General features: G+C 36.8%; 1 protein-coding gene across 1 annotated transcript in view; it reads left to right on the forward strand.

Moving 5' to 3' along the window:
- The window catches only part of Sema3c (semaphorin 3C), a 153,791-nt gene that overhangs the window by 93,536 nt on the left and 44,788 nt on the right, over positions 1 to 15,467 (forward strand). Inside the window, exons 7-11 of the mRNA XM_005358340.3 lie at positions 1,266 to 1,385; positions 3,926 to 4,068; positions 5,201 to 5,315; positions 6,808 to 6,877; positions 8,687 to 8,831. Coding sequence (XP_005358397.1) covers positions 1,266 to 1,385; positions 3,926 to 4,068; positions 5,201 to 5,315; positions 6,808 to 6,877; positions 8,687 to 8,831 — 593 coding nt within the window. The remainder of the gene's footprint in view (positions 1 to 1,265; positions 1,386 to 3,925; positions 4,069 to 5,200; positions 5,316 to 6,807; positions 6,878 to 8,686; positions 8,832 to 15,467) is intronic.

Genomic DNA, 15,467 nt, shown 5'->3' on the forward strand with positions numbered 1-15,467 from the left:
TATTTAAACAGCTGGACTGTTTAAAATGTCTCATTCTTATCTTTGCTATCACTCTCTAAAATGTTGCCATGGACTTTGTATCCTTTCTGGGAAGGAGAAATTGATGACATGATGCCTATCATACCAACTCCTTAACTGGTGAGGTCTAGTTCAAAACCTGATGAGCTCATTTTAGAAACATTTCATTCTGGAGTCTGCCCTATCCAACAGGTATTTTAGGAAATGTAGGTAGATTTAATGAGAACAGATGCATACATATAAGTTAAATAGCTAAATAAGTCACTTATGACAAATTGGACAGCTCATTTAAATTTAGACATAGTTTTTTTCCCTATCACTATTTTTTACAGCACAATTACTGATGAAAAAGTGGGCTGTGTTTATGTTATTATGAACCTTGTAGACTAAAAGATCAAATTGTGGAGTTTTAATGATTAGTTTGTTTATAAATATTTTTATAATATTTATTTAGTTTCTGTATAATCAAGAAATAAATATGGTAAAAGTATTATGTCCATCCTATTAAGTAAAATATGAAATGTTTAATATGTAATGAGTATTTTTAGGACCGTAGCTTATAACTCATTTCTTAATCCTTATAAAAGAAAATGTGAAGATTCAGTGTGTTGAATGACATCATCCTAAATTCAAGTTTTTTGCTTGCTTGCTTGCTTGCTAAATTTGTAAACAGAGACTGCTTGTTCTTTCCCAGCTGCTGAGACTTGAAAAATCACACAGAAACTGTATTAATTGCAAGACTCTTTGGCCTATTAGCTCAAGTTTCTTGTTAACTAATTCTTACATCTTAAATTAACCCACGTCTATTAATCTGTGTATTGCCACAAGACTGTAAACTTCCGGCATGTCTTCTCCTTCAGCAGCTACATGGAGTCTCTTTGACTCCACCTACTCTCCTTCTGTGTCTCTATTCAGATTTACCTTTACTCTGATAAGCCATTGGCCAAAACAGCTTTATTCATTAACCAATTAAAGCAACACATATACAGAAAGATATCCCACATCAAAATTTAGAACAAGCAGTCCTTGGATTTGGTTTTATAACTACAAAGTTATCACATTAACAGCCTATTAAAACTAGACCTTTCTAAATTTGGTGAGCAACAGAAACTAATTCATAACTAACTAATTCATAACGGCAAACCTCTTCCAACAATTGGGATGATGTATTAAGTTAAACCTCCTTGAACTTTAAAATAAGTTCAAGAGGCATCGGAGTATCTCTGACAATGGCTCCTTTTTCATAGATGAGGAACTATTCTCGGGAATGTACATAGATTTCATGGGAACAGACGCTGCTATTTTTCGGAGTTTAACTAAAAGGAATGCGGTCCGAACTGATCAGCACAATTCAAAATGGCTGAGTGGTAAGAAAGCATTTACTGCATTTTCCCCTTTGATATATTGTCTTCAACAAACATTTAATACTACACTGATAATATGGAAAGTAGTTAAAAACTGAAGTATCGGGCTTTGACGTAAGTAGTCCTAATTCTATATTCTATGTGCCAAATAAATAGCCACCATTTTTATTCCAATTGTTTGATTTATTAATGATGATATAATTGTCATAAACTAGGTAAATACAAATGTCAGTGGCACCCATCGTGCCTACCTCCATTTGTTAAATGGTAATATATTCCAGTTAAATGTGGTTTTAGTTATTGTAATCACTTTTATATTTCTAAATTGAAGAATTCTACCAAACTCACATCTTTGGATATTTCTGATGGATCATACACAGAAACTTTTTGTGTTTGCTTATGCTAATAAGCTAAAATTACAGAAAGTGGCATGTTACTGCTTCAAAACGTGACTAATTTTAAATTGTGATGGTATGATAACTTTATGATAATCATTGTTTAGTTGTTTCAGACTCTCAAGGTCATCAGGTATCCACAGCCCGAAAAGAGGCCAAGTTAATTTTACTGTGTGATTCCAGTCTGTTTCTGTCAGGCAGAGGAGAAGAAAGTCACTGAGCGCTTGCCATTCCAGCCTCAGGAAACTTGCAAACTCACTCTAAATTGCCTGTTTAGTTAATGATGCAGTTTAGCATGACTCCCCACAGTTAAGCATTGTATCTTGCTGATTGGTCAGCGATGAAAGCATTGATTGTCTTGCTTCTTCCAGTTATTCCCCCAGTACTTCTGAAAATAGAATATTCTAAAAAAAGTTGTTTTGTTCCTGAAATAAGGAGACCCTCTATGTCTACACTGACTACATTTTTTTCTTTGAAACATTTTCTCTTCTTTTCATTTGCTGTATTTTAAGAAAAAACAGAGTCAAATTTTTGATACTGTATCAACTTCTTGTTCTTCCTCTTCCTCTTCCTCTTCCTCTTCCTCTTCCTCTTCCTCTTCCCCTTCCCCTTCTCCTTCTCCTTCTCCTTCTTCTTCTTCTTCTTTTTCTTTTTTCTCCTTATCCTCATTCTCCATCTTCTTCATCTTCTTGTTTCTCCTTCTTATTTTTCTCCTTTTCTCCCTCCTCACCTTCCCCTCTTCCTCTTCTTCCCCTCCTCCTTTTTCTTCTCCTTCTCCTTTTTCCTTCTTCCCCCTTTCTTGTTTAAGTTTTTTTTTTTTTTTTCTTTTATTTGAAATTGGTTTTTTTCATACAATATATTGTTTGCAGTTTGCCCTCCCCCCAACTCCTCCCAGTTCTTTACACCTCCTCTCTCATCCAGCTCCACCCCATTACTGTCTCTTATAAGAAGACAAACAGGCATATAAGGAATATTAGTAAAATAAAATAGAATATTGTAAAAGGAAAATAAATTGGGATAGCACAAAACAACGAATGAAAAAGAACCAAAGAAAAATCACAAGAAATTTATATAGATGTGAGACACACAGAGCAGTTCTATGAAAATATAAGGCCAGAACCATGATATCTATTCAATGGACCTGTAAGATAAAGCAAAAGCAAAAGCAAAACAGCTCCCTCATTGACTAAATATTAGGGGACAAAGAACCTTCAAAGATGCAGCTGAGTTAGTTTTGTGTTGGTTATTGACTGCTAGACATGCCCTTAGTGATTTGCTTCTCCAATGAGACTCTCTTGAATAAAACTAATTTTTCAATTCCAAGTGACTATCCAATGAAGAAAGCTATCTGGTTCGGATTGGACCTTCATATTCATATTCTGTTTTAATTAAGCTTATATATATATGCTCAAATGTAAACACCAAATTTAAAAACCAACATAAAAGTAAAACAAGCATTAAATTCCATAGAAATAACTGCTAAAATAATATTCAAGTTACAAAGAATTTTTTATATTGCTATCTCTCTCTCTCTCTCTCTCTCTCTCTCTCTCTCTCTCTCTCTTTCTCTCTCCCCCTCTCTCTTGAGACAGGGTTTCCTTGTAGGTTTGTGGCCTGTCCTGGAACTAGATCTTATAGACTAGCCTGGCCTCAAATGCACAGAGATCTACCTGCCTCTGCCCCCAAGTGCTGGGATTAAAGGCATGAGCCACCACTTCTCAGCTCAATATTACTATATTTCTTAAGTGTCCTTCAGACAGAGATAAGCTTTTGTCTGTCACAGTAGAGTTATGGTGTGTTATGTTTGGCACTCTCCTTGAGGTATGTTGATATACAATGACTGCTTTTTGAAATTTCGCCTATGAAGAGTGAATTAATCGCTGTTGGGAAAGGAATGCACTTGCTGTCTGTTTCAAAGAGCAGTAAGGTTTTGCCGGGCAGTGGTGGTGCACGTCTTTAATTCCAGCACTTGGGAGGCAGAGGCAGATGGATCTCTGTGAGTTCGAGGCCAGGCTGGTCTACAAGAGCTAGTGTCAGGACAGGATCCAGAACTACTGAGAAACCCTGTCTCGAAAGACTAAAAAAGAAAAAAAAAGAGCAGTAGGTGGATTTTTATCATTCATACAATCTTCATATTTCTTTTTCAAGAACCTATGTTTGTGGATGCACACGTTATCCCGGATGGTACTGATCCAAACGATGCTAAGGTGTATTTCTTCTTCAAAGAAAAACTGACAGACAACAATAGGAGCACCAAACAGATTCATTCCATGATTGCAAGAATATGTCCTGTAAGTGCACTGAAAATTTTAATTAAGGAAATAATTCAAATTATGTAATATGCTTTCCAATATTTCAGTGTTTTTTTTACCCTTTACCAACAAATAAAGTAGAAAGGAGAATATTATAGAGCATGCATTTCACAGTTTTTGTGAGACAATTATACCATATTTCAGTAAAAATATTTAAGGAAATATTTTGATTATTTTTTAAACAAATGGAATACTGTAAATTACCAAAGAAAACAAAATAATTCTTGTAAATAAGATACATCAGAATGTCAGTAAAACATAATTATAAAACATAAAGGCAGCATGCAACAGTGTAAATTAAGAAAATATTTTAACATTTTAATAAGTATCAGTATATAAGCCCTACAAAAAAAAAACACTGAAAAAATTTCTGATCCAATCTATTGTATACTTTTTTTAGACTTTTTTGGCTTATTTGTGATAATTTCGTTTGTCAGATGTATTTATTGAAGTAGCCAGTGTTTGTTTATTTTAAATATTGGGATATTCTGTTGACTAGAACTCATCTGTTTTTCAATAATTTGAGTCAATATAGCAAAGTTAGCAGGAATGAAAAGATTGTTGGACATAGAGGAAGACAATAGTCGCGATAGACAATATGAAAGAGCAAAAGTCCATGCCCTGTGCATTTGCCTGGAAAGTGTATGTAATAAATCAGCCACTGGGAAATACAAAGTATAAGTGAACATGCTGAGCAGTGGGGGATAAAATAGAATGATCTGGAGGTTTCAGATGTGGGAAATGCCCACTCTCCTGAACATAGTAAGCTCTGAAAGCTACAACTGTATCCAGTAAATTTCATATACATCAAAGAGAACAAGCATTTGCCTTGGCAAGTGGCAGTTATTTATTCACCTGATATAACTGTTTATGTTGTATATTGTAAAAATTGAGTCATATACTTAATATTTCCATATAGTCCATTTCTTGCTGATACCGTAGTATAAAAGATCAATCAAAAAATACTAAAGATCCTAGTTGCTTTTTAAATTGAGGGTAACACTTTCTAATCTTAAGATAACCATAAATTAAAAACCAGCGTTCTAGCTGAATTTGTAATACACAAACGGTTTCTCCAATCATCTGAATTGTGTTTGTAAAATGGTTCCAGAATGACACTGGCGGACAACGTAGTCTTGTCAACAAGTGGACCACATTCTTAAAGGCAAGACTTGTGTGCTCCGTCACAGACGAAGATGGCCCCGAGACACATTTTGATGAATTAGGTACGTGGATGTGACAGTGAGCACTGTTTCTGAGAAGGACTTTATGAGCAACGTGTGTCTTACTGAAGTCTCAGATAGGAGCATTTGCCCACAGTGTAAAATGGTCTTCCACCTTGAGAGGGAATTGTCAGCTGCTCAGCGGTGTCCTTAAATGTGTTAGTAATTTCTTCCACCGTTGAATGCACTGCTAAAATTAATTAAACATTAATGTGGGGGGGGTGGAAGGACTTCTAAAATTTATATACAGTTAATGGCATGTTTTATCATTTATAAATGAATTTATAATAAGGAAACTCTAAATCAAAATATTATACAGTATTCATTTAAGTTCTTATATTTTTCAACTAAATAAGTGTATACACAAACATACATACACACATATATATATGTGAGTTCTAAATTAAATAGAAAATTTCATAAAGTTTTAAAAAAGTGTCATTATAAATGACAAGAATTATGTTCCCAGCTTAGTTCTTCTTGATGATTCTCACTAAGTGTTCCTTCTATGAGAAGAATCTTATGATCTGCAGATCAAATAAGGACTAATAGTTTATCAAAAAATGGTTTTCTGTAGTTGAAGTACCTTGTTAATACATCATAACGCTGTGATAGCTATTTAGAATTATCTCTTTTCAAATACTATCCATTGAAATGTATAGCTTAGTCATTCTTAGATTTTGGGACATCTGTTGAGGTAAACAATACATATCTATTACAAACTGCAAAATGCACTGATTCTAAGAGTTATAAATAAATCTGAAGGAGGCTGTTTCTCACCTTGAGAAACATTATCTGTTATATGGTCATTGGGTCTTCAAGACTCAAGATTCATGTTTTATTTTTACTGTATTATAAAAGCATCTGTCTCTGCCTATGACGTACATTAAAGTCTTATTGTTAGAGGAATTGTTAGATAAAATTGTCTTGGAAATCTTGAACGTAAGTCTAAATAAAGTTTTATTCCTACAAAGGAGGTTTTATATCTTTTACTTCCCATGCAAAAGATTTTCTTCAGCATTACAACTTCAAATCATAGATTGAAAGAAAACTGAGAGTTGAGTCATTTTTCAGTTAAAATTACTGTATCATCAAGAGAGGATTTTGAGGAAATGCAGAATCAAGCAACAGGAAAATATCTGTGGCATTCCTACCATGGACAGCATGGTCGGGCTTTGCCTACTCTACAGACTTAAGGTACCAAGGATGTCAAAGTTCTAGTCTATAGTTTCCATTTGGGGTTTACCCCTTAGTGTTTATACACAAACCATCGTTTCCATAGAGACACAGTCTTTCTGAACGCTCTCAGTGCCAGGCTTGCATTTTATTTATGCTACCAACTGCTTATCACCACATTATAACAAATTGGAGGAATTTTCCAGTAATACCTTCTTGAGGATTACTTCTCATAGTTGAAATTGTTGTATTAGGATAATTCAAAATCGGCAACTAGCATTTGAGAAACTTTTAAAAGAATATGTTTTCTTTTTGCTAGAGGATGTGTTTCTGCTAGAGACCGACAACCCAAGGACCACCCTTGTGTACGGCATCTTCACCACGTCCAGGTAGTTATGAAACAGCAGCAGCTCTTTCAGTAAACAACAAATGCTCTCATTTTACTTGCTTTTTCCAGATCACTAAAACATATTTGATCTCAACTAGTGTTTACAAATGCGTTTTGAACAATCACATGTTGTTCTATGGGAGAAATAAAGCGTGAATTGAATAGTACAAGTAAAATGCTTGAAGTATTTGTTGACATAACAAAGTTAAAGACAAATCGTTCTAATAAAATCAGAATCTATGATATAGGTGGTGAAGAATATGTTTCTACCCTGTATTTTAGCAGTGGTAGCATAAGCATATATGTAGAAGTCATGGAAGAGTATATGTTTAATTATTTACATTTTTATAGCAGACATGCATTATTAAAACTAAAAAAAATATTTTTGATTTGAATTAAAATAACTTCACTTCATCACTAAAGTGATGGCTTTGAGAAGGTGACAAAAGCTGGACCGGTTCTGTTATTCTGTAATATGACAATATTTTTGCACTTTAAAATAGACTTAATATTTTCTAGCTTTTCCTGGAGTCCAATGACAACTTTATGGTGTTTTGCAGTGCGTTTTCCACATACTTGATACTTCCTGTGCACATGTCAGTGTATTAATTTTGTACTAGATGTTATTCTGAATTCAGCCTGGTACTCCAGCCAAGTCTTTTGAACTCAAGAGAAGGACACATCGGTTCCTTTTCATTTATTAGACAACTGCAAAACGGTGATTGGAAATATTATTTTCTCAGTGAGTTTTAAATGTGGTATAAGTGCAGGGGGTGATTCTTCAGTAAGAAAGAGATCTTGTTGCTCATACATGAGGCCCCGAGTTAGATCCCTGACACCTACGTAAATGCCAAGTGTGGTGGCATCCATATCGCCCCTCATGGGTTAGGGATAGAGAGAGAAGGAGAGACATGTTCTAGGGAGTTTGCTAGTCTCACCAAAATGGCCATCATCAGGTTCACAGTGAGACCCTGTATGAAGGGAATCAGGCCAACACTGACAGAGGACAACACCTGGAGTCTTCCTTTGACACATGCCTGCATGTAATGTGTATACACACACCCACACTCACATGCAACATACAGAAAAGAGAAAGAAAAAAACATAAAATGTGGTGCAGTTACTGCTATGAGCTTTTCAAAATCAAAGAATTGGCAGGAATACTGATTATCAGTCATTTAGGTCTACACCCCAAGGTGCCCCGGATGTCCTGGATGGTATGCTTAGCTAATGAATAAATCCAGCAGATGAGTAGCATCACTTTAGTTTATTTAAAAAAAATGAATGGCAAGATAACAAAAATTCCAATAAATTATTGATTTTGGTAAAATACTGATTTTAATAAAAATTTTCTAGTTTATATTTGTCAAAAATTAGCTTGACCATTAAATATTAGAAAGTTTCATTTTTACCTACTGATGTTAATGGTTAATGATTAAAGCTTTATTTCCATCTAAAACTTTTTAAATTAGGCTTCTAGTTTGGAGTCAATATTAAGTAAAAAAATATGACTTCATTGGCAAGTAGTTATCAGTTGGAGATTTACTCTCAGCTAGGGATGTGGGTGTGTGTCTACCTCCTCCTGAGGGATTACTGGAGATATCTGGATTAGGGCAGAATGTTACAAAGTGACTCACTGTGCCCCCTTGGCTTCAGGTCTCCGGACTGATTCCCCTCTGCTGCAGAAGGAAGCTTCTCTGCTGCTGAGCAAACCATTGATCTGCTCCCCTAACCAGAGTGCCCAAATTCATCCGCACAAATAAAATAGATTTTAGAAAAAATAAAACAGATTCTTTGCTTTTATTTTCAGCTCTGTTTTTAAAGGATCTGCTGTGTGTGTGTACCATTTATCTGATATTCAGACTGTGTTCAATGGGCCTTTTGCTCACAAAGAAGGCCCCAATCACCAGCTGATATCCTATCAAGGCAGAATTCCATATCCTCGCCCTGGCACTGTAAGTACCTGTGAAATTTACTTTTATCTTATTTAAGCAAAAACTGCATTTATAATTATTAAATATAACTATGGTCCTCTGGGTATGTTCATTATGATTTTCAACTTCATGGTTCTAGCTTCATTTTTGCCTGGTTTGAGATTTGCTAATATGTCATGTATGTTATAAAAGTGAGATTTTATAAGTGCTATAATTAATAGCAAAATTTTACCAAAATTCTAAATCACCTTAGTAAAACATGGTAGATATAATTTTTTTTTTCTAATTTTAAAGCTCTCACTTTGAAATTTTCAGAGGGAGACTTAATATGCTAACACTAATACCAACAGTGCTCCCCAACTTTACTTTCTTTTGTTGACACAGTCTTTACTATGTCAACATATATAAGCCTTTATATAAGCCTTGTCCAGTTTAATCACTAAGTAGACCAGGCTGGTCTGGAACTCATAGAGATCCACCTGCTTCTGATTCCCAAGATCTAGGACTAAAGGCAAGCTCCAGCATACAGTACCTGCTAGCTGTTTGTTTGTTTGTTTAATAATACTTTTTTACATTAAGAAATTTTGTTGTAGATAATTATACTCTCGTGAATACTAACCTAGAGATAACTAATGTTACCTGCCCTTTTGACATATGTGTCTGCTTGAATAGCAGATGTTAATTGAAAAAAATCAATCAGGAAATTTTTCAAATCCTTGAACCAAATGAAAGTGAAAGTATAACTTTCCAGAACCTTGGGGGCTGTGGCTAAGATATTACTAAAAGTGAAATTTATGACTATGAATGTTTACATTAAAAAGTCAAAACAGACATGGAGAGATGGCTTGTCATGATCACCTGTTATTCTTGCAGAGGACCCACGTTTTCACATGACGCACAGACATACATATATTTAGGCAAAACTCTCACACATAAAGTGAAATTAATAAATCTAAGTTTTAAAAATGGACTGGAATTAATGGCTCAGCAGTTAGCATCATTTGTTGCTCTTGCAGACAACTCAGGTTTGATTCACAGCACCCACATGGAGGTTCACAACTATCCATTCTTCCAGTTCCAAGTGTACCAATGTTCTTTCCTGGCCTTACAGGGAGTAAGAACACACATGATACACATATATACACCCAGGGAAAACACTGACAGATCAAATAAAATAGCTTAATCTGATACAACATCAAAATACCTCAAATAACCTACTATGTGCTTAAAAGTCTTGGAAAAACAGTACAAAGGCAAGTTCAGAAACAGTGGGCAGTGAGGTAAAGAAGGTCAGGGTGTGTGATTTGGTTTGGCTTTGTTTTTCAAGACAGGGTTTCTCTGCACAGTGCTGACTATTCTGGAACTCTGTAGACCAAGCTGATCATGAACTCCCAGATCCACCTGCCTCAGCCCCTCAACTGCTAGAATTAATGGCGTCCACCCCCACCAACTAGTATCTTGGCAGATATTGATGAAATACATCTAAAGATCGGAACATACAACCAATCAACCACAATGCAGTCAATAGATACCTAATACTGACTAATCCCTAGCTGAACTGACAAAAATAAAAGGAAGACAATATAATTAAATTAGGGAGTATTCTAATGAACTTAATATACTTATTAGAGAAAACGGTTCCATCCCAGAAATTTTGATAAATCTATAATTTGATAAATCATTAGTCACATATGATCTGAAAGAGTTAAATAATGAGAACACAAACAGATTAAACAAACCATAACACACAAGGAGACTGAAGCAGCAATAGGAAGAAAAAAAATCAAAACAAAACAAAGTAAAACTCCCAAGAAGAGAAGGACCAGAGGGATATATTCACTGCTCCTTTCCACCAAACTTTTCTGGAAGAGCTGACAAGAGTATTGATCAATCTGTTAATAAAAATAAAAAAGAAGGCACACTACCAAAATAATTCCACTAAAGTATTCTCTTGAAGCTAAACCAGATAAAAACACAATGGAATCAAACAAAACTGTGGGCTTCTCCCTCTGACAAACACAGATACAGATATTCTTTTTTCCTTTTAATTTTTATTTATTTTTCTCTCATATAATACAACCTGGCTGCAGCATCTGCTCATTCAATTCCTCCCAGACCTCCCCTCCCCTCTTCCTTCTCTGTTTCCCTTCAGGGAAGAGCAGTCCTCCCAACGGATAGGCACTGAACTCAACAAAGTACAATATGATTAGGCACACGCCTCCATACAATATTAAAGGGGTCAACTCAGAGGGAGGAAAAGGGTCTCAAGAGCAGGCAAAAGAGTCAGATGCTCTCGTTATTTCTAAAAACACTCTGTTTAAAATGATACAGTTAATTATGTCTAACAAGTAACTTGAGTAGGCAGAACACTGACTAATTGCTTTTACAACCAAGGAAAACAATCAACAGATGTAATCATCTCAGGGCCCTTCAACTGATAGCAGGTATGGAGCAAAGATGACGTAGGAGGAGAGAATGGAGGGAAAGGCTGAGAAAGTTGCATGTGAGTAAAAGTCTCTCTTTGCTTTGTTCAAGTTATTTCATGCATTCCCAGAAGACTAACTGCTAACTGATTCAAAGGTAAATTATGCTTTTTAAATGACTAGAAGTTGGGCTAATTAAACCTACACCTTCATACAGAACAGTAACAGGTAGTTGCAGTTTGGTGTACTTTCTCCAGTGTGTGAGCAGATAGTACAGAAGCAACTGACTTGCAAACTCAGAAAACCTCACCCCCTCCCTCCTGTAGCTTATGGTTGCATTCATTGAATTGAGGCCTCAGAATCTCATGAAGGCTGTTCTGAAACCAGATTGCTCCTGTCTCCTGAGTATATTACTTCTTCCTTTTCTCAACCAAGGACATTCAAGCAGTTACTTGAAATTAGCCATGGTCAGGATATTTGTGCAACTGAAATCCACCTCATTCTACCTATGGCTCTTCCCCCATGTGACATCTTAAAAGCCACTTTGACATGTACACAGGGCTTTGAATATCACATAGAAAACCACTCTGTCGAAAAGCAATAATTGTGTACACTGTGGTAAGAGACCAACCCTTTTCCACAAATAAACCAATGCTAAATTAGAAAATTCTGCTAACAGTCCCATTTTTTTTTAAAGCCCTTCAGAATAAGCATTTTCCGCTGTCCTAAAACAGTGTGGAATAAGCCAGGGATTAGTGACACACACATCTGGAACAGAATCCTTGCAAAATGGGAGTAATCAGTACTTAAGACATTTTTCTATAATGTGGTTTCTTACATCTGGTATTGAGACCACAACAGCTCCTTTAAATCCAGAAATTGTCAGATGAGTGATCCTTGGGGAATCAAAAGGGCAGGGTGGAGAAATGACCCTGGAACTCCTCCTAGAGAAGTATGCTTCCCCAAAGAACTGGTTGCTCCACCCTGAGCCCAGCAAAACAGCGTGAAGTCAGCTTTCTTACTCAGTTGCCAGTGGCTGCCTCAACCCTATGCTTCCTACTTCTGTAGCCAGAGGATATTCAGCCAAGTGAACTCCACAGTCCTCTTCCACTAGGTCAAGAATGTCATCTCTGTCTCAGAAGTCTTCCCAATGAGGGATCAACTGTGATTGTCATTCTTCATTTCTCCACAGTAGTCTAGTTGCTGGGTCAACCTCATAAATATATAACTGTGTTTTTACATAAATGACACTGGCAGAAATCCTATACCCTCTTTCTCAGCTTTCCTGTAGGTGTTCCTTCAAAGCAGGGTACGTCGCTGTTCTAGCGAACAGCCCAACCAGCAAGCACACGTAAGTGCTGGGAGGGTTGCCAAGTGTGTCATAATATTTTCCCCTAAGTACTCTCAGTTTGTGGAAGAAACAAGACACCATTGGTATGTCGCAAAGGGCAAGCGAGACTGCAGACTCTGTGGCTGAGCTAATGAATTACCTTATCCTCTCACAGTGAGGGTGAGGCTTCTGTAGACTTCTTCATAGCCTGCACACCCCACTGAAGCAGAACCTAATAACGCGATCATTTTTAACTCCCATTCCGGGGTGTCTCGGAACCATATCCACCAGCATCCTAAGGAGAACAGTTCCCCAAAGAACACAGCCTCTGTTTCTCTTCCGTACTGATACTAACAGTCATATTTGCTCACTCTCCTAACTTTGTTTTCTTTTTTTCATTTTTGAGATTATAGTTTAATTGCATTTCTCCCTTCCCTTTACTCCCTTCAGGGCCCATATACCACTCCCTACTATTGTTCAAATTCACAGCTTATTATTTCACTAATAGTTGCTTCATGCATATCTATTCATAAATATTACCTATTCAGTTCTTTAATGTTATTTGTATATTTATTCCAGTGAGGTGTGTGTGTGTGTGTGTGTGTGTGTGTGTGTGTGTTTGTGTGTGTGTGTGTGTAGGTAGAGATCATTTTGCAGCCTCTACTATGTATGAATTACAGATGGGACTCAAGTATTTGACTTTGGCAGCAAATACCTTTATCTGGGGAGCCCTCACCAGCCCGATAAATTCATTTTTCAAGTACTGACTCTTTCATGTGCATGACATTTGGTCTTGAATCATGCTCTGCCATTTAGATTTTATGTGTCTCCGATTATTACTTTATTGTCAAAAAAATGACGTTTGTCTATTTTATTAGTATGCTTGTATCTAGAAAGTCACAGTAATTTCTTATTCTAATGCTTACCACAGGACTCATCAAATAATATTTGGATAAAATAATTATTCAAAGAAGGTACTTTCCTCACAGATCTAAGGACAATGTAAGAAGGCTAGAGGCATCAATGGTTACAAACACTTGAGAGCAGCTCAGGAGTTAGGCACAGACACAACTGTTCTTCTCTCTCCTGCAGCATGCTCATTGCTTTCAGCTTTTCTGTTGGCACTTCAGTGAAGGTGTCTCAGAAAGAAGTATTTACCACAACTTCATAAGAGTGGGAAAAAACAACTGGGCAAAACAAATACTTAAGAAGTTTAACTGAAATGATCCAGTGATGACCTGTATAATAAATTACCCTACAGAACGCCGATGTTTCTGATGGGACTCAGCGGTTATACCAGCTTCTTTTTTTATTTACAACAGTTCCATCCTTCTTTTACCCCTCCAAATTCTCACATACCCCAGCACATTCACAGTTATGACATTTTCTGTAATTATTCTTTTTTTTATAAAATTTTTATTACAATACAAACACATATGCATGACCTTCTGAATTCATTTAATGCTGTTCCTGTATACATAAGACTAGGGTTTCCCTCACTGCATTTGCTAAGCTATTAGGGACTTGGTCTCTCAATAAAACTGATTCTCACTCTCTCAGGAGCTCTTCTAGTGATGAGATCTTGTAACGTTTCCAACATTCACATTGGCATGGGAACTGGTGTTCATTAGGCAGGTCTTTTTTCGAAGATTTATTACGCTGCAATGTTCTGCCTGCACTAGATATTATTACAGATGGTTGTGAGCCTCCATGTGGTTGTTAGGAATTGAACTCAAGACGTAGGGAAGAGCAGTCAGTGCTCTAATCCTTTGAGCCATCTCTCCCCTCCTAGGCAAGTCTTTTTTATGTGGAGATTCCATAGGAGTGATGTCATGAGTCACCTTTTTGTGGTTACTTCTGTCACAAACCCTAGCCCTGGTGGCTTTGTAATATCCAGGGCAGGGGCATGAGGATTAGAGATGTGAGCTAGGAGGAACAGAGATAAGGAAGAAACACAGAGACACAGGATAGTAATAGCAGGGCAACTCAGCTAATACTGAATGCTGAATTACAAGTTCTAAGTCCTGAGTTGGCCCGTGTTTAATTTTCCATACACTATTATACCCCAATACAAAATGGGGGGAGGGGGCGGGCCAAAGACTGCTTTAGCATGATATAAAGGACAACAAGAACAGTTATCTGCTCCAGTACTTGAGACATCAAGCCATGAATTCCTAAGGAGAGTATTTGATGTTTGGGGGCAGTGAACCCATCCTAGACCAAGGATCCTGCAGGCAGCCTCTTCTCAGGTCAAACCTCCTATTTCAAAAAAAAGGAGCAGAAGTATGCTTGCATTCTCTGACCTTTGCTCAGGGTGGAGCAGATCCAGATCCATGGCCCACTTAAGTCCAAAACACCAAGTAACCAGATCCTAGGTCAGGATATCTTGTTTCGTAGCCACGCCTGTTATCAAAAACTTTGAAAGAACAAAAATTAAGGTCAAACTCTCTGACCTTCAGAGAAGGTGGAATAGGCTCACAGTTTGGGGTATCCACAGAGCAGCTACCTGGTCATGTCTACGTGACACTAGCTAGTGACACGAGTTCTCGTTCTCTTACCCTTTCAAACTTTTACCCCTTCTTATTTGGGTTTCTTTGATCCCTGGGTGTATGGATTATACTGTAGATGTGCTTACTGGGACTGGGCACCCCACAGTCACCTATCTGCATTTTAAGCATTTGGAGTATGATTCTCTATAACAGTCTCCATCTGCTGCACACAGCAGTTTTATTGATGAGGAGAGAAAGCAACACTTATCTGTAGGTATAAAGATACATATTTGCAATACAGCTAGAAATTCTATGCCTGTAGGAAAATATCACCATAGGAGCTCACCCTTAGGCTCGATGGCTCCTTCAGACCTTATGTCCAATTACATAGGCAAAATTGGACATATATCTTTTC

Source organism: Microtus ochrogaster, chromosome 26 (genome assembly GCF_000317375.1).
Source record: "Microtus ochrogaster isolate Prairie Vole_2 chromosome 26, MicOch1.0, whole genome shotgun sequence".
NCBI lineage: Eukaryota > Metazoa > Chordata > Mammalia > Rodentia > Cricetidae > Microtus > Microtus ochrogaster.